Source organism: Stigmatopora nigra, chromosome 12, assembly GCF_051989575.1.
Source record: "Stigmatopora nigra isolate UIUO_SnigA chromosome 12, RoL_Snig_1.1, whole genome shotgun sequence".
In the NCBI taxonomy this organism is placed as follows: domain Eukaryota; kingdom Metazoa; phylum Chordata; class Actinopteri; order Syngnathiformes; family Syngnathidae; genus Stigmatopora; species Stigmatopora nigra.
The window spans coordinates 13,919,190-13,946,972 of NC_135519.1; the positions used below are offsets into that span (position 1 = coordinate 13,919,190).

At 43.9% G+C, this 27,783-nt stretch overlaps 2 protein-coding genes across 2 annotated transcripts; one reads left to right on the forward strand and one right to left on the reverse strand.

Annotated features, from left to right (window-relative positions):
• LOC144205078 (annexin A4-like) lies at positions 1–9,716 on the reverse strand. The gene is made up of 16 exons (XM_077729149.1): positions 9,582–9,716; positions 5,243–5,393; positions 3,660–3,980; positions 3,295–3,377; positions 2,767–2,946; positions 2,603–2,690; positions 2,301–2,395; positions 2,083–2,196; positions 1,890–1,980; positions 1,738–1,817; positions 1,618–1,674; positions 1,462–1,555; positions 1,299–1,394; positions 841–899; positions 467–589; positions 1–381 (listed from the first exon to the last, which is right to left on the reverse strand). The coding sequence occupies exons 2-16, from the start codon at positions 5,349–5,351 to the stop codon at positions 322–324; spliced, it is 1,650 nt and encodes a 549-aa protein (XP_077585275.1). The 5' UTR covers positions 5,352–5,393; positions 9,582–9,716; the 3' UTR covers positions 1–321.
• Positions 6,135–27,630, forward strand: zcchc24 (zinc finger, CCHC domain containing 24). Its single transcript, XM_077729150.1, has 4 exons — positions 6,135–6,658; positions 8,947–9,147; positions 23,181–23,345; positions 24,913–27,630. Exons 1-4 carry the CDS (start codon positions 6,377–6,379, stop codon positions 25,024–25,026), a joined length of 762 nt encoding a protein of 253 aa, XP_077585276.1. The 5' UTR covers positions 6,135–6,376; the 3' UTR covers positions 25,027–27,630.
• Positions 27,631–27,783: the final 153 nt, after the last annotated feature.

Below are 27,783 nucleotides of genomic sequence, written 5' to 3' on the forward strand. Positions count from 1 at the left end.
TGACATTGCATGGCACATGTATATTTAAATTCAGCATATTTGAAAAGCAATTCCACTTTCAGCAGATGAGCAATTCTGCTCATACAGAAATGTACATTTGAGTAGTTTTAAAAATAAGGCTTTTTTAAAAAATATGTCTATATCATGTAAAGCAACTTGCTCTGTAAAAGTAAAATGTAATATTGAGCAAGTAAAAAAATAGAAGGCTTTCGTGTGCGCTTGCAAGGCTGCAAATAGATTGGCGTGCGTGCATTTTGCGCTTTGCAAATTTAGCAATATGGCTTTGACCATAGGACGGCAAAAAAAGGGTTGCCATTGCTTTTAGTCATTGCCGCCACAGAGTTTGAGAAGGAGCTTCTTGTAGTCCCCTGATGTATCGCCCTATAAAGGGGAAAAAGAACAAAAAAATGAAGGTTTTGGCCTGCCTGCCAGACATTTTCTCCATTAGCTTGGCGAGTCTACTCACAGAGATGTCCTTGTACAGCGACTTCTTGTAGTTTTTCAAATATTCCTGGCGGATGTCCAGCATGTCCACCTCAGAACGGGACACCATGATTCGGATGAGGGTGGTGTCTTTGGTTCCCATACCCTAGAGTCGGCACCATAAAAAGGAAAAGGAGTCATCACATGACCAAAAATATATGCGTTTGAACACGGGCTAATGCTAATGATTCCGTATGCTAATGGATGAATGGCAAAATTGTCATTGATTGTGTCACATTTTCATGTATCGTCCCAATGGAGTTTATAAAGCTTCAACTTTTTCTACTTGCATAGAAATATGTAAAATGCATCGGTAAAAATGGCGCCAAGCGTGCATGAAGAACAAGTGTGACTGACCTTCATGGATTTGTAAAGCCGCTCAGCAAAGTAGGCCGGTGTATTTTTAATACACTTCACTAGAATAGAGAAAACACAGTTGTAATCTGAGCCGCTTGCTTATTGGATAGCAATAAAACAAATGATGAATACAAACACACACACAAATTCAACCTTGAAATAAATAATATGAAAATTGAGTGTCATGCAGACATGCCACCGCAGTGCACACAATGAAAGCCTATTTGTGAAAAGTGGATTGAATCATAACACAACATCCAAAACAATCATTTTAAGGAGTACCGTGGCTCTAATGGTAGCAAAAAAAAAGAAAAGATGATACAGGGCATCAATATTTTACAGTGGATTATTCCGAGTACCGCCAGAACTTCAACAAAGATTATGTACATTACAGGTCAGGTTTATTATTACTGTAGGGAGGCATTCATAGGGAAAATGCAAGCAAAAGTGTTCCTTACCCACAGCCAGCATTCCACTTTCCAAATCTCCCGACATCTCTCTGCCGATGCTCTTCTCGATATCCCTTCCAGACATCTTCTGGTACTCCATAAAAACTATGCCAGACACCAAAACACATTCATGTTTCCATCCCACTTTGATGGATTGATTTGGAGTACCTACCTGCCCTCAGGTGGTTTTTGCTCCTGGCACAAAGGATGGCATTGAACTTGGACTCGTCCGTCCCCAGTTTCATTTCCCCGGCGGCATAGAGGGCCTGGCCACGGATTTATTCGGTTATAGACTAAAAAGGGATTTTGGCTGAAAGGGTTTGCTTACCTGAGCGTCTTGCTGGACCAGCGAAAGATCCACATTGGGTCTTTCGTCACGATTGCCCTACGACGTGGACGAAATCCGATAAAAATAATGTCGGTATGGCGGCGAGTTTTAGCTTTGTACCTGCGCAAGAGAAATCAGGAGTCTGCGGAAATGTCCGGAGGTGTCGCTGCTGATGGCGTCCTCCATAGACTTCTTGAATTCTAAAATAGAAGGACTCGCGTCACCATCTTATCAAGGAACTTGAACCCGCTGGCTGGCGGCGTCTCTCTCACCCGTTTTGTAAAGGCGGGCTATCTCCTTGATTTCGCCGTTGGAACGCGATGACAGGATTTCGATGATACAGGCTTCGTCGGTTCCGGCGCCCTGCAGGGAAGAAGCGATGCGCCCAAAAATATGGCGTCAATAATCTCTAATGGAAGCCATTGGCCCGGGATTTTGTCGCCGGCGTAGTGGGCGTGGCTTTACCTTGATGGCGCTGTGGATCTCTGAGGCGTCAAACTCGGACGGGCTCTTCAACATGGCCATGACCAGCTTCTTGAAGTCGCCCGACAGTTCCGAGTTGAGGTCTTTGATCAGATCCTGGAAATGGAAACTTGGAATCAATGGCCGGATGACTTGAGCTCACCAAGTTTAGACATGGAAACGAGTATTCTGAAATGGGCCCATTTTCTTGAAACTTTTACCTTCCCATAGGAGGTTTTGTAAGAACGTAGCATAGGAACACGTTGCTTGTTTGAGCGACTCCCCAGCAAGTCAATGATGGCCTGTTCATCCGTTCCTGAAAACACACAATGTCAGTTCAGCCTTAAGTTGATTTCCATCATGAGGAAAGGGGTATAAAAAAATTAATCATACAAAAGGTAACGCTAGAGAAATCAACATTTTAGCGCAAATTCATCACCAGACGGTTTGCATCTGGCCAAACCCGATATTTGAATATGTTTACAAGCAGGTAAGAGCACCAAAGCCAGAAGATGGAACTGACCAAAGCCCTTCATGGCCTTCCTCAGGACCTCCACGTCTTTGAGGGGGTCGGCTCCGGGGAAGTCTTTGATGGTCCCTCTGAACCCTTTCTGTAAAAACACAATTACAACATCAATGATTTGTCCAAATGACAATTCCGGCATCTTCTTTTTTTTTTTTTCTTACTTTGACGGGTGGCGCCAATGGCATGGCTCCGCCTCCATAGGACGGATTCGGGTACGCCGGCATCGGTGCCGGAGCGGCCCCGAAGCCGGCGGGGTTGGGAGACGGGGCGCGGGGGTAGCCGGGAAGCGGCTGCTGGCCCGGGTAGACCATCCCTGGACCTGGGGGGGCGCTTCCTCCTGGCTGTGGGTACAGGCCATACAGCGCTTGGTTAGGGAAAGGGGCAAAGTAGCCGCCTGCTGGGTAAACGGGGGGGTACGCCGCGAGGGCGGAATGGTAGGAGTTTGGAGGAAAACACCCCACGCTTTGGCAGGTGGGTGTGGCCTGTCAATTGGAAAGATGGGCGTTCCATTATGGCGGAAAAGTTAGAACCGACTCGCCGTGCTTTAAAAAGGGCCAACCACGTTTCAAAGTAGGCTTGTCCCAATGGCACGGTTCGGAACATGGACATCACTAATCTTGCAAACAAAATATGTCCATATTGGAGTTGGTTGGATCCAATCCAGGGATTTGTTGTCATTGTTGACCTACCATGCCAGCATTGTAGCCGGGGTTGGCCATCTGGTTCATGCCAATGGCGGGATATCCACCGGTAGGCCCGCCTCCCCAGGTTCCTGCAACATGTGACAAACAAGAAGTCAGTTGACACTCGGTGCTTTCTGAAGAGTTAACCATTAAGAATTTTGGAGGGATGACTCCTCTTTTGGGGATTTTAGTCAACAAGTCGGTGAAAAAACGTTGAACTTGGAATGCAAGTAATGTGGTGCTGAAGTAGAATAAAGGACAATTGTATGGGAACAGAGGTTTGTGTGTTTTTAACAAAGGGGCGGGGCAGGACCATATATTAGAGATGGCCCAAATCTGATGGTGTGTAACATTCCCCATCCTTGACTTACCTTGCGGAGGTGCTGGTGCGTAGCCTCCAGCCTGAGGGGGGTAACCTCCGGCTTGGGGTGGGTAGCCCCCGGCCTGAGGAGGGTAACCTCCGGCTTGGGGTGGGTATCCCCCAGCCTGGGGTGCTTGAGGGGGGTAACCTCCGGCTTGGGGTGGGTATCCTCCGGCCTGGGGTGGGTAGCCTCCTGCTTGAGGTGGGTAGCCTCCCGCCTGGGGTGGGTAGCCCCCGGCCTGGGGTGGGTATCCTCCGGTCTGGGGTGGGTAGCCACCTGCTTGGGGTGGGTAGGCACCCGGTTGTTGTGGGTATCCTGGGTAGCTCATGGCTACAAAGAAAAAATAAGAAGAGCATATTTATTTTCTAATGTTATAATGCATCATTTGTGGTCTTGGCGCCAAGAGTATATAGTATTTGAATGTTCGTAATGTTTCAATGTCCTTTAACTTTGTGTCTATAAAGTCAAACTAAGTGACATCCATTTTAATCAAAGCGGTCCAGCAAGCCATGTAAGTCGAGTACATTGCTAACGCTAGTGGCTAATAATAAATGCAAGTGGTTTGCTGTGGGCTGACTGCATGGCATTCAATGTATGTACAGGCCCTCCTGGGAAAAATGCAATTTGCTAGTCTCCCCCGTGTCTGGACTCTTCTAAAGCCACCTAAGACTGACTTCTAGAAGGCTCAGGACCCTTTCGCAGTGGTTTTCAATGACATGGACTGATCGAATTTGTTTCTTTGAGGTCATTTTCAAGACACACAGCTCATTATCCTGTGGTCACTCGGAAATAAACCGGACTGGAAAACAGCTGGCAAGGTTTAAATTGAGTGGAAAAAATGTAACTTAGACTAGGGTGAACATAATATTAATATTGTATTCAATTGACGTTTCTATGTTTGTGGATGCCAAGTCTTTGGGGGCATCTATGTATTTATTTATTTAAGTATTTATTTTTTAAGATGACCAATATTAGTCACTTAAAATAGATTTTGTGTCCATTCCGTCATCGGCAGTGAATGAGTCAATGCAATCTTGTTCTGTTTCTGGTTTCACCGGATTTAACACTTTCAGGCATGTCATTGATTTATTTTAGAAAAAGTAACAAAAAACAATAATTGACAGCTGCAAAGCAACAAAAAAATCAAAATCAACGGTGCTAAAACGCCCTTAAGGAAGTACAGCATGTAACGTCTTCCTTTGCTAGCCCCATTTTTGCATACTGTATCATACTGAGTCAACAAACTGATAAAGGCTAGAGCTATTCAAAAATAAACAAGAGCTTAACTCAACGGTCTAATTGTGCCTCTGGCTAAAATAAATCTTTTCAAATGAACTCAACGACATGGCAGTAACACAATATAACCTCTTAGGTCGAACAAGCGAGGCTAGTAGTGAAAAAATGAGCCGTACAGTAAGTTAGCTAAAGATAAAACAAGGAGTGTTAAGGCTAGTGGTAACATGGGGGAGTCTTGTCATGTTATAACACAACGCTAAAAAACGACTCCTAAAATGATCGCCAAGACCCCGCAAAAGAATTATAAGTCAATATTTTGAAGGCGAAAGTGTCACTGGTGGTTTTTGGTAACTTACTTGGGTCTGTTGGAGCTCTTTTTCCTGGTAGTCGTCGAGTAACGAGGCCGTGACTGGACGACGTTTGAAGCTGGGGACCGGTGGGAGGCTCCCTCAAGGCGGATTCCATCTTGAGAAGCCCCGCCCACTTGTCGTTGACTCACAGTCGCTGCTGTCAAAACGTCAAAGAAAGCAAACAAAACGCATTTTTTCCACTGCAAAGATGCGTGGAAAATTTGACGCATTTGATTGTCAATGTTCCACGACGTGATTTGTATTGGCTAAAAACCGTCATCGACAATAACAAATATAATTAGATGTGTAAACAATACTAGTCATCATCGGGGAAACGCCCCCTCTCCAAAGAAATGCTTTACTTCTGAATAGAAACATGCGTTGTTTTATTGAAATTAAGGTTATGTTATTTTTGTATGTGTTATTTTAGTTTGAAAATGGTTGGAGTGGACTGGTGTTTTTAATAATTGCCACAAGAAGGAGCTATTTTACGCATTACCGTGTCTGGTATAATCCTGTGTGCCAACTCTATTTGTAAAATGATGTCATTTACACGTAAGAGACACCTTATTAATAATTTTTTAGTCTTCCATAAAAATATGGACCGTTTCTAAACATAAAGATAGAATAAAACAACACCCAGAGTCCCATCACTCTTTGACATGTTGAATTTAACACAGCCACATATAAGATACTTTTTAAATGAATAAGACTACAAAAAGTTGGATATTGAGATTCAAATACTAATATTAATAAGTCGAAAAGTGGTTGGCAAGTAAAGTTGGCCAAAAAAACGCCCTGGTGAATATGCATGCGCACCGAGCACTGATTGGCCAGCACCCTCGACGATTCACGCCCACCCTCATTAAATATTCAAAAGCACTCCTCTCAGCCCCGCTGCAATAAAGGCAGATAGCGGATCATGGGGAGCAGGGGGGAAACTTTTAACACCGCGTCCACCTCAGCACGATGACTTTTAAAGACTGAAGACTTTAAAAAGTGGGGCTAGGGCTCCGGTCGCGAGGGCTCCTTGAAGCTGGAGGGGGGGCGCAAGGCATCGACGAGAAAAACTGGACTTTTTCCAGTCACCGAGGAGGAGCGACTTCCATTGAAGGCTTGAAGGCGTCGAGGGGACTGAAGATGAGCTTATTGTCTGCCATCGACACGAGCGCGTCCGTGTACCAGCCTGCGCAACTCCTCAACTGGGTCTATCTGTCCTTGCAAGACCCCCACCACCACCAGACCAGCGCCTTTGACGCCTTCCGACCTGAAGGAGGCAACAACTCGTCCCAGCAGCACCAGCACCCCCAGCACCAGCACCACCCGGAGCTGAACTTCAGCAAGAGTCCCGTTTCGGCCGACGTGAGCTCTTCCCTCAACTCCAACTATCTCAACAACTTTTTCCAACTGCAACGCAATGAGGTGACGGACATTCGCGTGCGGCAATCTCGAACCCCCGCACGGACGCGTTAGTGCGCGGGGGAGGGGGGAAGGGGGGTGTTCGACTACATGCACTGCGGTGGCTTTTATATGGGCTGGGATTTGAGGCACCCTCGTGCGGGTGTTGTGGTAAAAGATTTTGCAAACATTGCCAATTAAAAGAGGAATTCTGTCATTTCGTGCAGAAAATAATCAATAGAAATGCTCTTTAACTGACTTGAGTCCATTCATAGCAACTATAGATGATGTGGGCCAGACCAGTTTACTTAAAGCCCCCCAAAAAGGAACCTCCTGGCTTCCATTGACGGCGCCAGACGTCCAATTTCTTTTGACTGGAAGGGCCAAATGAAACATGAGCCTCTTTTTTTTTACAGCCAGTTTAGGTCAATTTGACATCTATGGTTGTCAGTGGCAGTTAATCTAACATGACTTGCTTGTCATTTTTAGGTCAATTCCTGTAAATATGAAACCAATCCCAATTTGTTTAGGGGGGATTTTTGGGCTGCTTTCTGCGGATATTTGGCTATTTTCTGCTGACTTTGGGTATTGTTGCGGGTTGCACGTTTGAAACCCATTTCATTAAAACTGGAATTTTTTTTGCATACACACTATAGTTTGTGTATGGCAAGTGTCAATGAAGCTTTATGGCTTTAGACAAAAATGGGGCACCCCCACAAAAAATGACGACCATAGGGTGCAAGTGAGTTAACCATTCTTCCAATTCATAATATTTTGTTAATGGGTATGCATAATTGTGCCAATTACGGGCCATTTTGCCACCCACGTGTCCAGTTCCCCAAAGTCTGGAGTAAGTCCAAATTTCAAACAGTTAATTTCAAACCGTGCCTTGAAACATTCAACTTTAACCTTAAGCTAAATGAAGACTAGCTTTAAGGCGCGCTAACCCTTTTCCAAGCTCTTCAAATAGACTGGCCTTGTGCAAACACAAAATCAACTGCTGTTTGCATATTGTCTATTTTGGAAAGCGCCGTGTAATTTTAGGCTACAAACATGCCGGGGCGCAAACCCGATCCTACAAACGTCGCCCGCCGCCAACTCGCTCGCTCGCCGTGGGGAGACCCGAGTGGACATCTTTCCTGGTGCTAATCGCTACGTACGTCATTTAACTTGAAACATTCATCCGAAAGATGGGCGTGTGCACGATTGTGTCACACGGCGTTCGACCCGAGGGAAATTCGGGTGTTTCCCAACGTGCGAGCGCATATTACGGGCTGGAATTTCGGGGAATTTGGCTCATTTTTACCCCCAAAGCCAACGCCAAGTTAAATAAACCCGGCATGGCGATTTCACCGTGAGATGAGTCATCTTCTTGTTTTCGAGACACCCGAGTCGGGACGGCAATGGTGTCGGCGTCCGCCGACAGTCCCCAATCTAAAAGAGCGTTGGTGATTCTCACGGTCCTCTGCTGGTGTTTTTCTTTCCAGGGTTCGTTAACCCTAAGCACTGGTGGTTTCCTTCTTGACTTCCTGCAGTTTGATGCTGACTCGGGTCACCCAGCAGGCGCAACAGGTCCACTTTAAAAACAACAGAGCGCGTGCGATTGGCCAAACCCCCTCCCCACTGACGCTAAAGTGACGAAGCTGCAATTGTTCATCTGGGAAAACAAACGTTTATCCGACTTGGTGGCACAAAGACGTTCTTTGCTAGCTTTTGTCATGTCATGGTGACCACAAATTGGATGCAAACGTCTCGGTTCCTCCAAACGGAGACGTTGCGGCCGGATCGTGGGTCGTGCCCTCGACACAAACGCTTGTTTACCGCTAATCTTGCACCTGGCGACATTGCGGATGCCAGCGGAGAAACTAAAGTTGAGTTCACGGTGACTCATCCCCCCGTAAAGTCCCGTTCTTCTGCTGCGTACTTTTCCAGTTGACCAGCACAGCTGGGACTCGGGCCAGATGTTGGGAATTGGACCAGACAAAAGATCTGGGGAGGTGGGGAGGGAGGGCTATCCGTGTTTTTCATTTTTGTACTTGTCCGGCAGTAATTGCAAAGGAAATTGCTCATTAAACAAGAGAAAAATGTAGTTTTTTGTAGTACTCTAAGGCAGTATTTGAAATTAGGGTGGCATCTTCTTCATCTTCATGACTTCTTTGGATTTACACATTGGATTAATAGCCAGTTTATTTCCGGAATGGGCCGATTCCCCAAAATCAGCCAATCGGGACCACCCTAATTGAAATTAGTTGAATTTGTCACTTGGTCTGACCTCTGACCTCTCCATTTGTTGTTGTTTTTAAATGGTGCAGGCCTTAAACAACAACGTATACAAGAACGTGTCACCCTACGGCTCCCTGAACAACATCGTAGACGGACTCAACTCCCTGACGGACCACTTCTCCGACCTTTCCCTGTCGTCGGAGCCCAGAAAAGCCAACAAGAGGCCGCCGCCAAATTATTTGTGCCACCTGTGCTTCAACAAGGGTCATTACATCAAAGACTGCCCTCAGGTAAGCCCCGCCCACCACCATGACCAGTGCTACCTTCAAGTTCATTGGTTTTTGCAACGCCAAGCTTCCTCTTGCTCACTCCCTCATGCCGCCCCTCCCACTCCCTCTCTATCTCCGCTTTGACCTACTTGTAAAACAGGCTGGCCTCTGTCTTGGGAAGTCATGTGTACGACGAGTGTGTACGAGTGTGTGCGGATGTATCTTTGCGCAAACGCTAGGAATCCTCCGCCATAAGTGCCATAATGAACAAGTTGAGACTAGTTCAAGGATTGAACTGTGTATGGCAGCATTGGAATGGTCATTGAATAATGGTTCCAAATTCAAACAACTCTCTGATTTCATCAACTGTTTTTCCTCTATCTATCAAAATTAATTTTAAAAAATAGACTTATACACAGTCGGCTAATATGCGAGAAAATACGGTATGCACCTACCTCCATCTCAGGTCAGTGTTGGTTGTATGGAAGCTTCTTGTGCGGGCCTTCCATGATATTTTCCCACTTTGCCAATAAAAACTAGGCTTAGACCCATAGTTTGGACGCCAATGATGAAGTTTGCAGGTCCTGACTGGCGGGCGGGGGCCACCTGTAAAAATCGAGGCTAGTGGTTAGAAACAGAGTCTAACGACCTTCTGAAAAAGTTATTTTTTTTGTCATTATTCTTATTTCTTTCCCACCGTCAATCCGAGTGACCTGCACGGACTGGCAAATCCCAAATCTCAAATCCCGAATCCCGGCACCGCCTTTGGTTTGCGTGGAAGAGTAACGAGGAGCAGATGTGAGATTAAAATGCTTTGAGCGGCTTTATGACATACGATGGCGGGTCTCGGGGGGTCCCTAAAAAGACCTGCGCGTCCATGAAATATTTGGCGGACCCGGCCAAAGTCCAATGTGTGGGAATTAGATCATCTCGGATCTAGCGCCCCGGTGGGGAGGTGACCTCGACCGACTACGTCGTTCACTTCCATTTTCATTTGTTCTAAAACTTGTGTTTCTCCAAAACTGGTCCCCAAAAACGTTAAGCGATATACTAGATGTTATAAAATTAACCCGGATAAGGCCCGTTTTAAAGCTTCAGTTGGATGTGTACCAAAGATGTGGGCATTCCAGGGTCAAACTGGAGACTCCTACTTTTTGTTCCAGCTGTTGTTAAAACGCCAGGCGTAATTCAAAATCCCGCAAAGTTTCCAAACACCCAAACACACCTCCACACTTGATCCCATTCTTGAACGTTCCCTCCCGCGAGTCCGTGACTTCCAATGTTGCTATATCGCTTACGCCACGAACCACGGGTCAACTCGACTCGGCCAAAAATGGCCGACCGACTCGTTGTGCAATACTTGCATTTTTGATTTGACTCAATGGAATTCGGGTCAGTACGTCTCCAACTTTTTGTCCTGATCATTTAATTCATGGCAACTTTTGCGGATGATTGACGAGCATACAAAATACTTTGTTTTTCCCAATGGTACTCGCATTACAATTCATTGGCTAAAGTTATCAAAGTATTTATGCATTATTTAAAGCAGTGACCAGTTTTTACAGGCTAATTAAAAGACAGAATATTGTCCAAAAACACTCAGATGCAGATATGTAACCCATTTATCTTCTGATCATACAAAAAGCAGGATCAGCTAGCCCGCGTGCTAACCAACGTGCTATGTGTGTTCAGTCAAATCATTCAAAGCCAAATTATGAAATTCAGACAAAACTAATACAAATCCCCCCCCCCCCTGTGAGGTGATGGCAGGACATGATATTTTTTTCATCGCTTCCTTTGGTCACGGGGACTAAAGTGTTATGTAAACTGGCTTTTATTGGGAAAATGAGGTCGCTCTCCCAGTCATGAGGAGAATGAAAAACCCTCCCCTGGCCTTGGCTCACTTCCAAGATGTCTTCCACTTGCACTCATCATGTGTTCCCACTTCCAACACTCTTCCTAAGCCCGCCCCTACGTCCATTGGCCACACCCACCTTCCATACGGCTATCAAAAAAACATCACATATTTTTGCAAAATAGCGAAATAGAACGTTTTTACGTTTAATTGTTGACAACTCCACAGAAGAGCGACCATATGTGCTTTTCGCACCTTAAGTGGCAATTTTGGGGGGGCAAATGGCGGCCATTATCTGCTTAAAACGGCGTCGGCATGTTAAGCCGAGTGAGATGTTCGCACTGGAGAAAAACATCACACTTTAGTGAAGTGTTAAAGCCATCATGGCGTACCACACATTTTTATAGTGACAGAACATATTGCAGTGTTTGGATTGGATAGAGGGCCTTTTTTGATGATGAATTGATTACGTGGACAATAGCAGTCTCCATCTTCTCGATGGGCTGGCGTAATGCACATTTTTAATCAACTCCTCCCACCCGTTGAGAGGCAAATGATTGACATTCTCCACCACCAGCTGTTTTCTGTCTTTTATCCGCGCACTCCTTCGCTTGGGCGAGCAACGTCCATAAACATTCTTTCAACGACACTCTCGGGAGAATTCCTATAAGGCATTTTCCATCCAGGATTTCTTTCTCTCTCTCTCCGACACCCTCGGCGGCCAGTTTGGATCTTTTCTGGATGGGCTGCCACTAAAGGGAGGGGATAGTTTGAAGGCCTTGGACTAGTTTTGCGAGGACAGCGAAGACACTTGCCATGATAGCATATCAAAGGTCCAAGAATGATTTGGAAGAAAAGTGTGGTTTCCTGCCAGCTGCTTTGTGTTCTGTACAGAAATGCTATTCTTCCGCTGACTTTTTTTGCTGAGACAACAATTGCGCCATTTCCTGTTTTGATAACCGTGACGTCCCCTCCGCCAGGCGCCACATGGGGTCAGAGGTGCGGATAGCCACGCTCACTTTGCTAACCAGGAAGTCAAAAGGCAATATTCTATGTCCTCCATGACGGGAAACTGCCGCGGTGGATTCTAAACTGCCCGGCGACAGGTCCAGTCAATCGCTGGGCAGTCAAACCCGGTCAGCGGGGTCCTGGGCCAGACTGGGGCCGGCAGGAACCGGGTGGCCTGACGCTCGCGGGTTAGATACTCGCTACAATGTGATATCCTGCGAGGAAAGCGGCTTCAAAGACAGTTTTTTGCCATCTAAGCAAAAGAAAATACTTTAGAATTTGAGGGGCTAATGTCCAAAAAATGTTGTTTAGCACGAGGACTTGAGCTTTGGTGACACCATTTTTTTTTCTCTCTTGCAAATGGAAATCTTCTTGAAAGACGTCATCGTATTAACAGAGGACCTTCCGCCTCATTCGCTTCCATTAATCGAGAAATGAATTGTGGTTTTGGCTCAAACTGCAGAAATGGAGGCAAACATCCCATCTTCCTTGACGGACTAATCTTGTCATGCTCTTATTTAGTATCTCGTTCTGTTGTTTGATCGGTGCATTCATTTTGAAAGCCGCGTTCAATTCATCCGTCTGTTTTTTGGCCAAAACGCTAAGCTCATATTCACATTAAAAAGGGTCTGGTTAAAATAGGAAGCAACAGATGGCTCCATCACCCCTTAAGGCTCAGTTCTTACTCAATGATCTGAAAAGGTCAGATGCAAAGAAAAAAACATCCAGAGGCAAAAGTAGTCCTTAACATGTGACCGGTTTCAACGATGCAGAGGCAAACTATCCTTTTTCTGGCTCCATTTGCAATAGTTTTGGATCTTGACTATTGTGAATAGTCTATTTTTGTAAAGTTCCTTATCAGAGCAGAAGTGATGGTCATCCGATGAGCTGAATGATTCTTTCAGACGCAAAACCGCAGACATTTTTTTGCGATGAAGGGCGCACATACAGAGGCGCTGTCAAGCGGCGAGCGCTGGCACACCATTCTGGATGCGGTGTCAAGGGATCACGGAGCCACACTGCCGCCTTTGTGCCGGGCCCTGAATGGCTACCTTGGGGAGAAGCTCTCAATGGCCGCCATTGGGCCCAGACGCGCTTGCCGGGAACGGACGCCGCTAATTGAGGCGCTCATTGTGCGTCTGCGGGAGAGGTCGCCGCCACCCATTGTCGCCTCAACCGGGATCTTTTTTTCCCGCGTCAAGGCTAACATTCGTGGTGTCATTTTTAGGTCAAACTCTTCTGAGGACTGAGCTTAGTTAGCAAACAATTAGCCCAGTTAGCATACAATTAGCTTAGCATGCATGTTTTTGGAATGTGGGAGGAAACCGGAGTACCCGGCAAAAACCCACCCAGAACATGCCAACTCCACACAAAATGGACTGACCTGGATTTGAACCCAGGTCTCCCACCGTCAGGCCAAAACGCTAACCACTTATCCACCGAGCCGCCCCTTACTACATATCTGAGAAAGGAATATACACAGTAATTACAGCAACATACCACAATAGCATCCTATAGAGATTGTTTTGTTTTTATCCTTTCAGAATACCGACGTAGAAATGATAGGGAGCCCCCGTTGTGGTTTGGATCGGGTGGCTTTTTTGTTTCTCTTCGCCCTAAGTGTCTCCAAGTACTTTTCTGGCAGCCTATCTCCCAACGCCGGACTCCTCGAGGAACGGTTAACCGTAGTTTAGAAACACTTGCGGTCAGAACGAGAAGCCGCAATGGCGTCCGTGTGAAAGTGTAAGTGTGTGTATTCGAAGGTAAGCCCAAATCAGCGCCAGTGCGCCGACTGGTATTTATTTGCGTGGACTGGGTTCAAGGAGATTACAATAACAACGCCGGCAAATGTGCCGAGAGAAGGAAAAGAACATTCATCACACTCGGAGAAGACAGACTTATGTAATAAGGTGGAGACAGGTTGGAACCTTCAAATAGCAGGAGGAGGAGGAGGAAGACATCACAAGATTGGAGAGAAAAAGGAAGGAAGGACTCGGTGTTCTTTTTCAGACCTTCTCAAATGCGGGCTTTGCCTTTTTTAATGTTACATCTACAACATGTTTTTGTTTGAAGGCAGAGGGCGGTTTGAAGAATGAAGATATGACTTTTGGTACAGAGTCAATGGCGGAGTCAGGAATAGAGATACAAAAATATTGGATGGTTCCAATTGCAATAAAGACAAATACAGACAGGATTGTAGTCGTAATGCGGCCTGATTAAAGTAGCTTTGTTGCTTATTTTTAAAGACTTTTTTACTGGCTGATATTTTAGACGACCTAAGGACTGTAAAACCGCTTTTGGCCTGAAATCAAGACATTCTGAAATGTTGAGAATCCACTTGTGACTATCAGATTTATTCGAACGATTGCATTACATTTTTGGGAATGAAAGTGTCACGCTGGGAATTGAATTTGGGGAAAAAAAATCCTCTCTCCAGTCAAGTTTTCTGGCAGGGTTGAGGACTTGGGCTGGTGGGCATCGAGCCAACACGGCCATGTTTTGACAGGGCGACCCCTAAATCAGGGCAGGAATTCAACTGTTGTCCTCGCTCAGACGACTTTCCTATTTCCTATTTTCTCAATAGGAACATCTTCAAACTACCGATAAGACCGGAGGTCTTTTCGGTGAGGGAATCGTAGAGACAGCTTCTCTTAGGGCCGTTAGCCAGAGAACAAAGGCTGAAATCCCCACACCGGGTGCTCCCCCGGGGAGAGGATTCCATCACCCGTTGAAGAACATGAGATCCGTAGCCAATTAGGGAAGCCGTGTTTTGGAAATCTACCACTTGCCTGGGTATGCCAGGGGGGTTATGCCTCTGCAGCTGTCTCGGCCCCCGCCATGCCTATACGCTAACTATACTTTACATTTTCCGTTTCGCTTATCTGTGGGGGTGCCGGAGCCCACCCAACACTATTGCTGATTTTGAAAGTCCATTTTTATTTCAATTCATTTGGAACTTGCTAACTATTGTCCAGGCTAACTAAGTAGCAATTCCTCCTCCCAAGACACAAGATATTTACCTCCAACCTCTACCTTAAGTTTATCAAAACAACCACAAACCACAAGTGTAATTAATTGTCATGAACCAAGACTGAGCAAGGTTTCCACCTAAATCTAAGTCAACATGGCCGAATATTGAAACATGGTCATAACAATTGAAACGTCAGAGCTAGCAGATGCTTACCTACCTGTAGCTTGAGGATTATACAATGGAGTCGACTTTAATTATTTGTAAAAAAGCTTTTTGGGCTACAAACGGTCTCCCGTTGAGCTGCGATGACCCTGGAAATCAATAAAAGTCTGTTTTTGTTACCCCTAGCCAAGCACTCGTACGCTGTATCGACATGACAGATAGCTGTGGGATGTTTTAACTTTAGTCCAGCTGTCTTGGTTTACTCCCCCCGCCGTCTTCCCATCCCTCAGCGTGTCGGCGGACAAACCCAATGTACTCCACCACGCTACATGCCAGTACGATATGTTACGGGACTTTACAAACATTTTAGGGTAAAAAGCTTAAAAATCTAGAGGCTCATTGGATCTGGACCAAACCCAAAAACGTTGCCATTTGCCCGTAAGAGGTTATCTAGCACCCTCGCTATCTCGCTTGGCCGTGATTGGCGTCATGGGCGAGCAAGAATAAACCCGGCTAAACGCAAGCATATTTAGCCCGGGCGACAACTGGCGTGCGCTATTGTGAGCGAGCTGATTTTAACTTTGATGAAATGGCCGCATGGAGAAATAAATGCAAGATTTCCAGAATAGGAAGCGCAAAGACCGACAAGGCTGAATCAGGACTTGGTCTACGTAGAGCTTGATCACAAGACCAGACCAAAAAATAGATAGTTTTAAATCACTTGGCTAAAGCTAAACTGACATTTTACCAGAGCGTACTTTGTTTTGAAGGCCTATCGATGGATTTTACAGATCGGCTTGAAACATATGTTTTAGAAGCACACTTCTTGTAAAATAATGTTACATTTTGGTGGTTTTACCTGACAAAAAACACCAAGCAGTTGATTACGAGATGTTGACTAAAACGCTAATTACCCGAAAAGGACCGTCGGCCAATCATGGCATTGTTAAAGCCTAGTTATTTGTCGTAAGGACCGGTCCAGTTGAAAACCCGATCCAGTTTCATGCTTAGCCACCTTGGAGCAATTAGAGAGCTTATCAAAAACCGCTGAACTTTATGACCAAACAAAAGAGTCCATCACGCTTTGCAAAGTTGAACTTCATCTGCTGTAGCTATCTGAAAATCTATCTGGAACAACTCTGGCCAAAACAAATAGCGGTCAAGCGATGAAAACGCCCGGATTTAGCCAGCACACACACACAAGAGCGCACGCAAAAGCACACACATTTGCTACAACTGTCGGTTTCAGGCCTGCTTTGGTGTTCTTGTGTTGACGTCCCGGGGGGACACGGAGCGAGGCTGGCCCGAGCTCCTCCACTCCTCCTTTGTTTACACTGATGGCTTCCAGATGCTAGCGAGCTAGCTTCGGAACGCTGGGGAGAAGCCCAGGAGTGACGCCAACTAGCCAGCCAGCCAGGCCAGGATTAAAGCAGATAAAAACATTCTTGTAATAATGCGAAAATATATGGATTACAAAAAGAGGGACGCGTTGGAGGGAAGTCTTTGCGATTGCGTTTTATCAGCTTGCGCGTGGCTGTCGTAAAGATGTCATTTAACTCCTAAACCGCGTACATGTGGCTCGTTAAAAGTCAAAGTGGTTAAAATGTTGCTTTTTATTGTGGATTTCTGACCGTACACAGCAGTGGGGGCAAAATAGACATCCAGTGAATATCACCACTGTCCTATAAAAGTCATTCGAACTAAGAAGACTCAGATTGATACTGGTTACGGCACGGGTGTCAAAGTGGCGGCCCGGGGGCCAAATCTGGCCCGCCGCATAATTTTGGGCGGCCCGGGAAAGTCAATCAGAATCTGTTTTAGGATCAAATTCGAATGAAGAGTACAGATGTGTATTGTATTTCCTGATTTGCCCGCTTTTAAATCAATAATTGTCATTTTTAAAATCATTTTTTCAGTTTTTAGTTCAAAAATCATTTTGTAAAATCAAAAAATATTAAAAAAAAGCTAAAATAAACATTATTTTAGATCTGTATAAAACGGAATATTCAGGGCTTTTAATCCAGTTCTTTTAATCCATTTATAAAAATAAAAAAATTTAAATATTCTATCTAAAATGGTCCAGTCCACATGAAATCAATAAAGTGGCCCAAGAAACCAACCCGAGTTTGAGACCCCTTGCGTTACCGGTATTAAAATGAAGCACCCTAAGATTGCAAGTCGACCTGTTTTTTTTCCCCCATAAAAGCGGCTCTGACACCCCCGATTTGCGTCAACAAGGATCCATTGTGGCGCAGCGAGTGCGGATTGACGGCTTTAACGGCACACCTGTTCCTCGTGTCACTTTCCGCCCGAAAGGCTTTTCTTCGCCGGGGTCGGAAAGCGACAGCTGCAGCCGCCGCTGAAAAAGACGCCACGGGAAAAACACTGGCTGTATTTAGAGCCCGGCGTACACGGCGGGATTGATAAACAGCCTCCCATAATGCACCTTGCCGAGGGTTTTGGCCCCGGCTCACTCGGGGGATGTCAAGTCTGTCGGCGGAAGCCGCCAATTAAAAAAAGAAAAAAAAAAACTTGGTCTGTGTGCAATGAAACGCAGCTGAGGTGGTCGCCGGGTCATGACTTTTTTACTTCTTTTTTTTTAAACAGCGGCCATCTGCGAAGATTTCATTGGCCCTCGGCTTCCACCGATAGGTCGATGACCTGGAATAATACGGTTAAATATCCAGATAGCTTACAACAAGGGTGTCAGACTCGGGTTGGTTGGCGACCATTTTAGATATAATATTTAGATTTTTTTTTTTGGTTTTGATAAATGGATTAAAAGAACTGGATTAAAAGCCCTGAGTATTCAAATTTTTATAGATCTAAAACAATGTTTATTTGAGATTTTTTTATATATATATTTTTAGATTTTATAAAATTATTTTTAAGCTAAATACAGAAATGTAATGAATCATCAATTCTGGTTGTGATGTCACAACCAGAATTCCCGAAAAAAAGTGGGTTGTTCCTTGATGCAATTTTTTGGCTGGAATAATAGTCATTTTTTAAATTTGGACACCATTTACTGCCACTAAATACAGATGGATTTCCGCAAAATTGGAACCATAGAATTGTCCAAAATTTCTGGGAAAAGAAAATCAAGTGGGAAAACAGTCCTTACGGCCATGTTGATGTTATCTTGACACTATCTTAATAGATTTATGGGCACACACAAACCGTACACAGATCCACCACCAAGATTATTGCAGAAAGAAGAGCACATTGTGATGGAACCGCAGTATTGCGAGTGTGATTCCGCTTCTTGTGGACCTTAAATTAAAGTATTCCGGAGGGTTGATGCTTCCAGAGAATTTGTTCTTCTCTTCCCGGAACAGCCCGTTACGTCACACATTTCCATTTCGATCCATCATGTCCGCCGGTTAGACATTTTTACTCCTATTCTGAAGAACGTCCTAATCACATTCTCTGAGTCAACTGATTTTAAGGATCTCCTGATACCAAGGGAATGCATTTAAAGGTCCAATATCTTGTCTAAAAATGTAAACAAACTAAAAATCTAATTCATTTTCGTTAAAAAAGATGCGTTTGGGCCAGATTTCCTATCACGGACATCCCAAATAATGACTGTAGTTGCTCGAAAGTACCATGACTTCAGCACTTTTGTAGTTCTCCACCAAGATATTGAAAGGAGTGGATTACTAAAGCTACAATGAGTTGGGTAACGGGGCCAGGCTTCCTCACGTCAAACGGATTTTACGATAGCCCAAGAGCTTACTCCATGTGTTTATCGTCCGTTTGGCGGAGCGCCGCCAACACTTCCAGCCTAAAACAACCATAGGTGCCATGTCTTCTGTAATATCCAGGGGAAAGAAGACATTCCAGCCTTGAGAGTGATGATCTGGGCTGTGGGAATGTTTGCTCGGGGTTTAGACTGGGATGGATGGGGGGACGGATGGGGGGGTTTGTCTCCTGTCTCGTGTTCAACGGAGACAAAACTATGCTGCTCCTGGAGACAAAAGGATTAAGAGTTCACATTTGGAAGGTGAGGGAGGGCCGGGGAGTGGCGGCCGGCCCAGTCTGCTGTCCGTCCCGTCGCTCGTTAGTCTCGCTCTGGAATGCCAGATTACGGTTCCAAAAAATGGACGGCCTTCTTAGGTAAACACCACTGGATCCCCGGACCATGTAACTTGAAATCAATGACACGCCGTTTTAAAATGGGTGTTTTTGGTCCAGACGGGATGGTCCTAGTCGTCCCATCAAGATGCTTCAAATTCACAATTGGAATTTGTTGATTTTAAAAGAGTTGATCCATCTAACGTAGCGGTGGTGGGAGCTTGCATGGGATTTTTTGTACATGGACAACCCCCACGGAGGCCATCTGCTTCTCATTTACATTTCCTCCACGTCCATCCTTCGGTCGGCTCGGATGACCGTGGGTTGAGTTCGGGTTCGAGAGCCAAAAAAACGCTTTCTTCTCATTAGTCGACGACCCACGTCCAGTCACCTGTTTGATTTCAAGGGGAAATGTCCTTTGCCCAACTGTACGTGGGTTCACCAGTCAGATGGAATGTCTTCTAGATCTTGCTTTGATTTGTTGGCCAATCTTGGGTCACTTGCGGACTAAAGATTGCAGATGGGAAGTCAGATTGGTTCCTGATTTTAGGTCTTTGGTTTTGGGTCTTGAGCACAACACCGTTGTAAAGTACGTGGTAATTATGATAGAAAAAATTCTCCCGATGCTAATATATCGTTGAAAAATTGTGTTACGGGTCTCTTTCATAGGCCTAGCGCCATTGATTTGGTTTTGTTTCAAGCGATATTTGTTTTATTTTGTTTTCTCCTCCCTCTTTACTCTATTTATTGCGGTTATAAACTCGTCAAAGCTGCGATAAAAGCTGTGGAATAGTGTTCTTGTCGGCAGCTGAGTGGGAGGATTGCGGTCGTCTCAAGAGTGGACTCAAAAAGCTGTGGATGTGGAATTTGCCTGTGTGTGTGTTTATGTGTGTAATGTGTGTGAGATAAAGGCTAACAAGAGGCAAGAGAGAGAGAGAGAGAGAGAGACTGTGGCAATATATTTACTTACGCTTGTGTGTGGCCTTGTTTTGATTGCATCAGCGAGTGTGTGTGTGTGTGTGTGTGTGTGTGTGTGTGTGTGTGTGTGTGTGTGTGTGTGTGTGTGCGCTACACGCCTCATTTAACAGTCAACTAAACTGCTGGGGGGCGGCCCTATATTTATGGGGGGTACATACATGTATTTGCAAATAGGGGGATGTGGCTAAGTCGCAGTTATGGCAGTTTGCCCGCCCACTTTTTGGTCCTAATCGCACATACACAACGGTGACGTTGACCTTCATATGTTGGACAGAAAAACAAACATGGACGGAAATCATCTCCTCTTTCCAAAGACGCCAGAGTGACGTAACGATTTGACCCACCCAAGACCCGTTTTCCCATTTGGACACCCTAAAAAAATCTGGCCTCCAGCGCAGGCATATCTCAGCTTTTGCGCAGTTGAATGACGCAACTTCCACGCGCAAATTACGAGCATTTTGTAAACACGGCTTGAGAACCAAGGCGGCGTGCTTATTTTCCTGGAAATTCAGCTCAACTAAAACATTCTGTCACATTCGGGGGAGTTGGCGTAGTCCGCCATCGCCCCGGGCGAGTGGGAACACATTCGTCAAGCGTAAACCAATGGGTCGGTTTCTTTTTGTCGCTCTGCCAAGACACGGACGCAAGATCCCAGATGTTTTTCAGACATTGTGTTTGGGTGCTCAGTGAGACGGATAATGGCTTTTCAAAATAACGCCTTTGCCACAAGTTATGGCAAGTGTCACTGAAAAATAATACCAAAAAGACAAGAACTGCTGTGGGTCCTGGTTTTTGGTCAAATCAACAAATCCAGTGAATTTTGAGCAATCAGTTTTCTGCTAAAACAAGCCTACCCAACTGATTACACTTGTAAGAGAGCAGATTTGGTCATAAAATAATAAGTACCGTATTTTCACTAATACAAGGCGCACTGCATTATAAGGCGCATCGTCAACGAATGACACTTTAAAAAAAAAAATTCCATATATAAAGTGTACTGGATTATAAGGCACCCTGTCTATTTTGGAGGACATTTCAGACTTTTAAGTGCGCCTTATAGTCGTGAAAATACGGTCATGTGTTTTAGTAAATGAAGGGTTGCTTGAAACAAAAGGGAGTGGACTCCATTTTGACTCGGTCTCCGCTAATTTGACGCCAAAACTGATGTCACCAAGTGATTAAACTTAACTTGTTATGGTGGTGGAAACTCCTCCCACATTTGATCATTTATTTTACACTGTAAATCAGACAAATTGAGTTTGATTGCAGTGGATGCTGGACCACCTTTCAATTTACTGTGTTTTAAAACCACTAAAAGTTGGCTTTAGTTTTTGAATTTTGCAACTGGAGGCTACATTCTGCTGTAAACAATAAAACAAAAAAAACAATCTGAGCGCTTGTGGTTAAAAAAGAAAGAAATAAAACGCTCCCACATGATGAGCTCACACACAAAAGCACCATTAAATTGTGACTCAGTTTGCCGCCACCAAGTTGAAGCAACAAAAAAAAAGTAGCGACACGCCACTAAATGAAAGAAAACATCAACTTGTGACGCTTAAATGATAATGAAAAGAAAAATGCTTTTCCATTAACAATTTACGAGCTAAGCCGGGAAGTGGAGACATAAGTTCCTAGGAATAACTTTGCGAGACCTTCTTTTTTTTTACGAGACGCTGTATTTGAAAATTTACGGTCTTGTTAGCGCATGTGGCCCAAGCTATTTTACGGTTGGACTCTGCTAGAAATTTACACAACATTCATTCCAGTTGCTCGTGGGTTTTTGGAACGCAACAATGTTTATTTTAGCTTTTTTTTATAGATTTGTAGATTTTACTAAATGATTTTTGAACTAAAAACACAGAAAAAACAGATTAAAAAATTACAATAAATGATTTAAAAGGGGGAAAATCAGGAAATGTCATATACATCTATACTCTTAGTTTTAATTTGATCCTAAAACAGAAAGTCGGCACTCTGGATTGACTTTCCCGGGCCACACAAAATGATGCAGAGGGCCACATTTGGCCCCCGGGCCGTTTGGCGCAAAGTCACTAGTGGCGTCCGTCCGTGTCGACGTTTGACGTTTGGTAAGACGGCGCCAGATGCTGCTGATTACAGCTGCTGCGAAGTGGCGTGTGACGTGCGAGCCGGACGATGCGAGGAAAGCCGGGGAATGCGCCGGCACCCCCGCCTCGGTGACCCTATAGCTCCTTCCCGCTGGGGGGAAACGTGGCCCAAACGTCAAAGGCGCTAATCAAAGCAATGTGCTGTCTTGCCATAAATTGTCAAATCACCCAAAGTTACTTGTTACTTACTTGAGTATTATTTTCATACTTTTTTTGAACCGGTACTTGAGTTTTTACCAAAAATATTTTGACAAAACAGTCTAACTTGACTGACATTTTACCTGTTTTTTAAGAATCATTGTTTATTTGTCCAGATGTTGAAAACGGTACAAAAGCAAACTTTTCGGGAAACTTTAACATATTTTTCTGTGTTGAAATCTAGCTCTTATAAACAAAAGGCCTTTTTCCCCGCCTTGTTTGACTTTCAATTTTTTAACCCTTGCATCTTGTTCTGTTCAATTTCTAATCTGCTGCATAAATTCCTCCACTTGACGACATGTATTTATTTGCAAATGCCAGCGGATCGCAAAAGCCCGTCCTCGCGTCCCACCCGGCTTTAGTGGCGTTGCCAATGCGGGCTCCACCCGGCTGGCTTTCTCTGGGGCGACTGTTCTCCATCAGCGCCCTCACGAGAACGCCGGCGATGATTTCATCCCGCAGCTGCCGCCATTGCGTGCCTCATTAACGAAAAAAAAGCGTGCGGATCGGTGGAGGTCGTCATGATGACGACCGAGGGGGGACACGCCCATTTATCCCATGTTATTGTCGTGACTGGAAAGCGGGGCGGTCCAAATTCCGGGAGGCCCACAAAAGAAGTTTGAATTCAATCTACATATTAAAAGCGGATTACATTTTTGTGGCTTTTATGTGTTTGTAGGCTCGACCCAAAGGAGAAGGTTTGACGCCTTACCAGGGCAAGAAGAGATGCTTTGGCGAGTACAAGTGTCCCAAGTGTAAAAGGAAGTGGATGAGCGGAAACTCGTGGGCCAACATGGGACAAGAATGTATCAAGTGCCATATCAACGTCTACCCGCACAAGCAGGTAAAACAGAAAACATGGATGTTGGGGTATGCGTCGATGGCTTTTCAAGCAACTACGCTCTGTTACTGTGAACCATGGCCACATTTTGTAGTCCCCCGGGGAAGTCATTGGACACTAAATGTCAGCTCCATTAGTGGCGCGTTGGGATTTTAAGTTTATTCATCGGAAACTGGACTTTTTTTACTTTGAACTAGAGCTGGGCGATAAAACTATCACGATAATTATGCTGGAAATAATTTGTGTCCATGATAATATTAAAAACTGTCGATTAAAAAAATAATAATAATTTTAACTGTAATTACACCACCCAACCACCACGAAGAATGGGGGCGCTGTTGTGAGATGAACACTAATACCAGGCCGACGCACAGGAAAAGACGAGGATGACGAGGAAATGTGTTTTAACATACTAAAAGATGAATTTCTTCCTAGTGTTTTTTCTTTATTTTTTGTTCGTACTTCTGCATAGCCTTATTGAAAATGTCCTAAATCCACTGTCTTCATTTGAGGACGTTTTTTGGTCCTCTCAAAGGCATTCGTGAGCACGAAAACGAAACCAGGAGTTTGAATTTGACATCAAGCGCATAACTTTGCGGACGGCGGCAAGCGCCTCTACGTTGTAGCTAATAGTCCAGCCGCCGTCCTCTACATAAAAGCGTCTCTGCTTCACATCTTAAAAGACAGATGTCTCCTCGCAGGAACGCCGAGCAAAAAGAAGAAAAAAAAACGGAGCTTTTCTAAATGGCCGGGCTATTTGTTCAGCTAAAGCGGAGGCCAAGATAAACAAGATTTACGAAGCGCAACAATGTCTGAGACGTCATCCGAGAGGATACGAACCTTGTCAAAATCTCATAAATGGCAGCTCGTTGTTCATCCTAACGTCTTTTAGCTAAACTGGCGCTACGCTCTACACTCCAAGAACAACAACAAAAACCTCAAATAAAAACACTGGATTGCCTTTTGAATTAGTCGACTTGCTGTGGATTCTTTTCAGCGCCCCAAGCGGGGAGCTTTCATTTGGAAACACCCCCCATTTTTACAAACCTAAACCAATGACCGTATTGCCCGCACTATAAGTCGCAGGTTTTCCCATGCTTTGACTAGCCCTGCAATAAGACAAAAACTCACAATATATATGGAGTACTATATATTTTCAGCCTACTATTTTAGGTCATAGTATCTGAAAAACTTGCCTATTGAGCCCATTTTTTGCCGTATCTTTGTCCCAAAAATGGGACTTTGTCCAAAAAATACGTCAAACGATACAAATCTCGTCAAAAAATAAAGACACAAGTTTCCACAGTCATTGAAACAAATTCACTTACCTGTTAACATTGCTTATCCTCACAAGGGTCACGGTTAAGGCCCCCGAAATGTGGTAGCCAACCGGTAGCAAATTCTAAAGCACCATTTGATCATTGGATTGAATAGGATAACTTTATTCATCCCGTATTGGCGGAAATTTGGAGCCACGTTAGCCAGCGCAAGGGAATGTTAAGCTACAGTAAACCCAATACAAAATCTGTGACACGCATGACTTACTTTGACTTGTGTGTTGCGTCCTCAGCGTCCCTTGGAGAAGCCGGACGGCCTGGACGTGTCCGACCAGAGCAAAGAACACCCGCAACACCTGTGCGAAAAATGCAAAGTCCTGGGTTACTACTGTCGCCGCGTGCAATAAACATCTCCCGACGGCCATTTTCCGAATGAACTCATCGACCACAACACATGTCCAATTGCCTTCAAAAACGCATTGACGGCGCCAGATAGGAGGCGGCAAACCAACGTCCGTCTAGCGCCCGGGGTTTGACTTTGTTGGAACAAAATGGTGGCCCGTCGACCAACGCGAATTTGGAGGTGAGTGACATTGGGGAAGCGGTGGATATAAGTCCGCTAGTGTCCAATCAGCTTTGAGCCTTTTCTCAATGATGTCATAGATGACCTCACTTGGGTCTTTGTCACCTTGGTGTTTACAAAAAAAATCCGTCCTCCATTTCCCCGTCGACTGACAGCGACCGATCCCCCGTCTTGTATATATAAAAAGCATCCGCATCATGGCATTTAGGGTCAACATTAACTGTGAATGAACGGCGGGATACTGTGACAAACATCCCCAGCTTAAAGGCGACCTATTTATTTCCCAGTGTGCAATTCGACTTTGAACAAAAAAACTTTTTCTAATGTTTCTTCCGCCGCATGGTCGCTCGCCTAACTGCTTCAACGTGTCTTTCAAAAAAGTGCGGCTTCTAATGGTTACATGATGTCAGATGAACCATCCGCGACTTTAAAAACAAATATTATTTTATAAATGGGGCTTTTCATGTAGAGGCTGTATCTATATTTAAATGTATTCCAGTTTGCTGGAGGCGGTGAAACTTTTTAAATGGAAAATAATGAAAGTTATGTGCAACAGCTGAGTGCTAAGAGGGGGCGGGGCTTGGAAAGCGGCCATTTAAAAGGCGAGTACAAAAAGAGGAGGAGCAATAGACAAGTGACATCAGGTGCAATATTAGGGCCACCCTGAAATATACAAACAAGAATTAACAATATTATGTATTCATGATCTCGCAAGTAGCCATTTTTCTGACTTCAAAACAATATTTCAATATTACTACTATGACTAACAACAATTCTTATTAATAATATGATACCATATGCACCTTTGCTAATGGATTTTGTCTCATAGTTTGCATTTTTTTAATCACCTTGTCGTTTTTTAACAAATATTTTATGCGCAATTGGTCCTAAAATAAGAAATACATATATCCTAGCAAAAGTAACTTAAAATTTAAAGAAAAATACAACATTCACAATTAGACCAGATTTCTTTTTAATTATTTGCCTATTTTGTTGCAATAACCTCAAAACTAAAATGTAACTAGGGTTGGAAAGTCCTAAAATGTATTCTCGAGTTCTGTTATTAATTAATTTTGGCTTAATTTTGACTTTGCTCACAAAAAGTATTTTTTTCAGTGTGGCCTTAATACTTACAAGTATTGTGAAGATTTATGGAATGTGACAGCTGGTTTTAGGATGGTTATATTTTTTATTTTTATGAACTATTTTACATCAGTATTCGATTGGAATGAATTACAGAGGATTCAAACAATGTAGTTTTGACTGCTTTAGCATAAATGTCAGGAATTGTTTTTATAGTACACTCCGCAACACATCCCATAAAACATTACACTTTTTTTTAATCAAAATTAGCGTTCCATCTGGGCCACCATGCATAAAAACACGCTTTAAAAAACGATATATTTAACCGACAAATGCTGATTTTAGAAGACAAAAAACATTTGTTTGCTTCCTATTTTAAGTTCGTTTTCATGCAAAAAATGAAAAGTGACGCCGTAAGTAAAAAAAAAAACTTTTGAAAAGATATAGAAAACTCTTTTCTCTTTTGAAATGTATACTTGACTTTTCTATTAGCATTTCAGTATATACGTATAGCCTATTAAAAAAAGAGCGTATATACAGTCTGTGTATTTTGCAAGACGTAGAACATTTTTATAGCAATCTAACTTGAGTTATGATACATATTTTTTATGGACAAATGACTGTTTATGTATATATTGGATGGCCATCAGTGTTATGAAATATTACAGCATTTTTTGTGTGATTGTGTGAAGGGTTTTGACTGAAAAGTCATTTTTTTGGGATATTTTACAATAATCTGCAAAAGTATTTATGTTTTTTTTTTGCTATACTTTTTTTGTATGCAAAGTTACACTACGGGGAAAATATTGATGAAAGTTATTAGAAAAGAAGCTGGTACATAATTGACTCCATAATAGGTCAGTGTTTTTTTTTTTTTTGTTGTTGTTATGCTCTTCGTTTAATAACTGGCATTGTGTTACTAATGATGCGCTGATATACAAAGTGTTTGTGGAGTTATTTTCCGGAAAAAAAATGTTATCCGTGCAAAATGTCCCGATAAAAACTGTGAGAGCCAACTTGGCCGTGGCGGATGGATTATGGGATGTCAAATCTGTGTTGGCTCACCACAAAAAAGTCCTTGTTGACCGTTTGGCAGGTCTGAAACAAGTCCTTTTTATTATTTAATTTTCTTTTTAATGGCAGTATTACATTTGTACTTTTTACGGAATGTACGCGTGCGTCACCACGTTTTGGAAGAAAACTGGTTCGGGAGTTTTTTTTGGGGAGAATATGAAGGACTTTGTTGTTGTTGTTGTTGTTGTTGTTGCTTGGTGTCCATCAAATGGCATTCCAAACTGTGCCTTATTTTGTTAGCTAGACAAAAAAATAAAGTTTTAGCGCCCTAGACGTGTCTACTTTCATGAATAAAAATTGGACTCAATGTCGGTCTTCCTTTTTGGGGGCTTGTTTGGGTGGGTTTTGAAAATCAAGACAAAATTTGGCAGATACTGATTGATCAAGGTTTGCTAATGCTAAATGCTAAAATTGGAAAGAATAT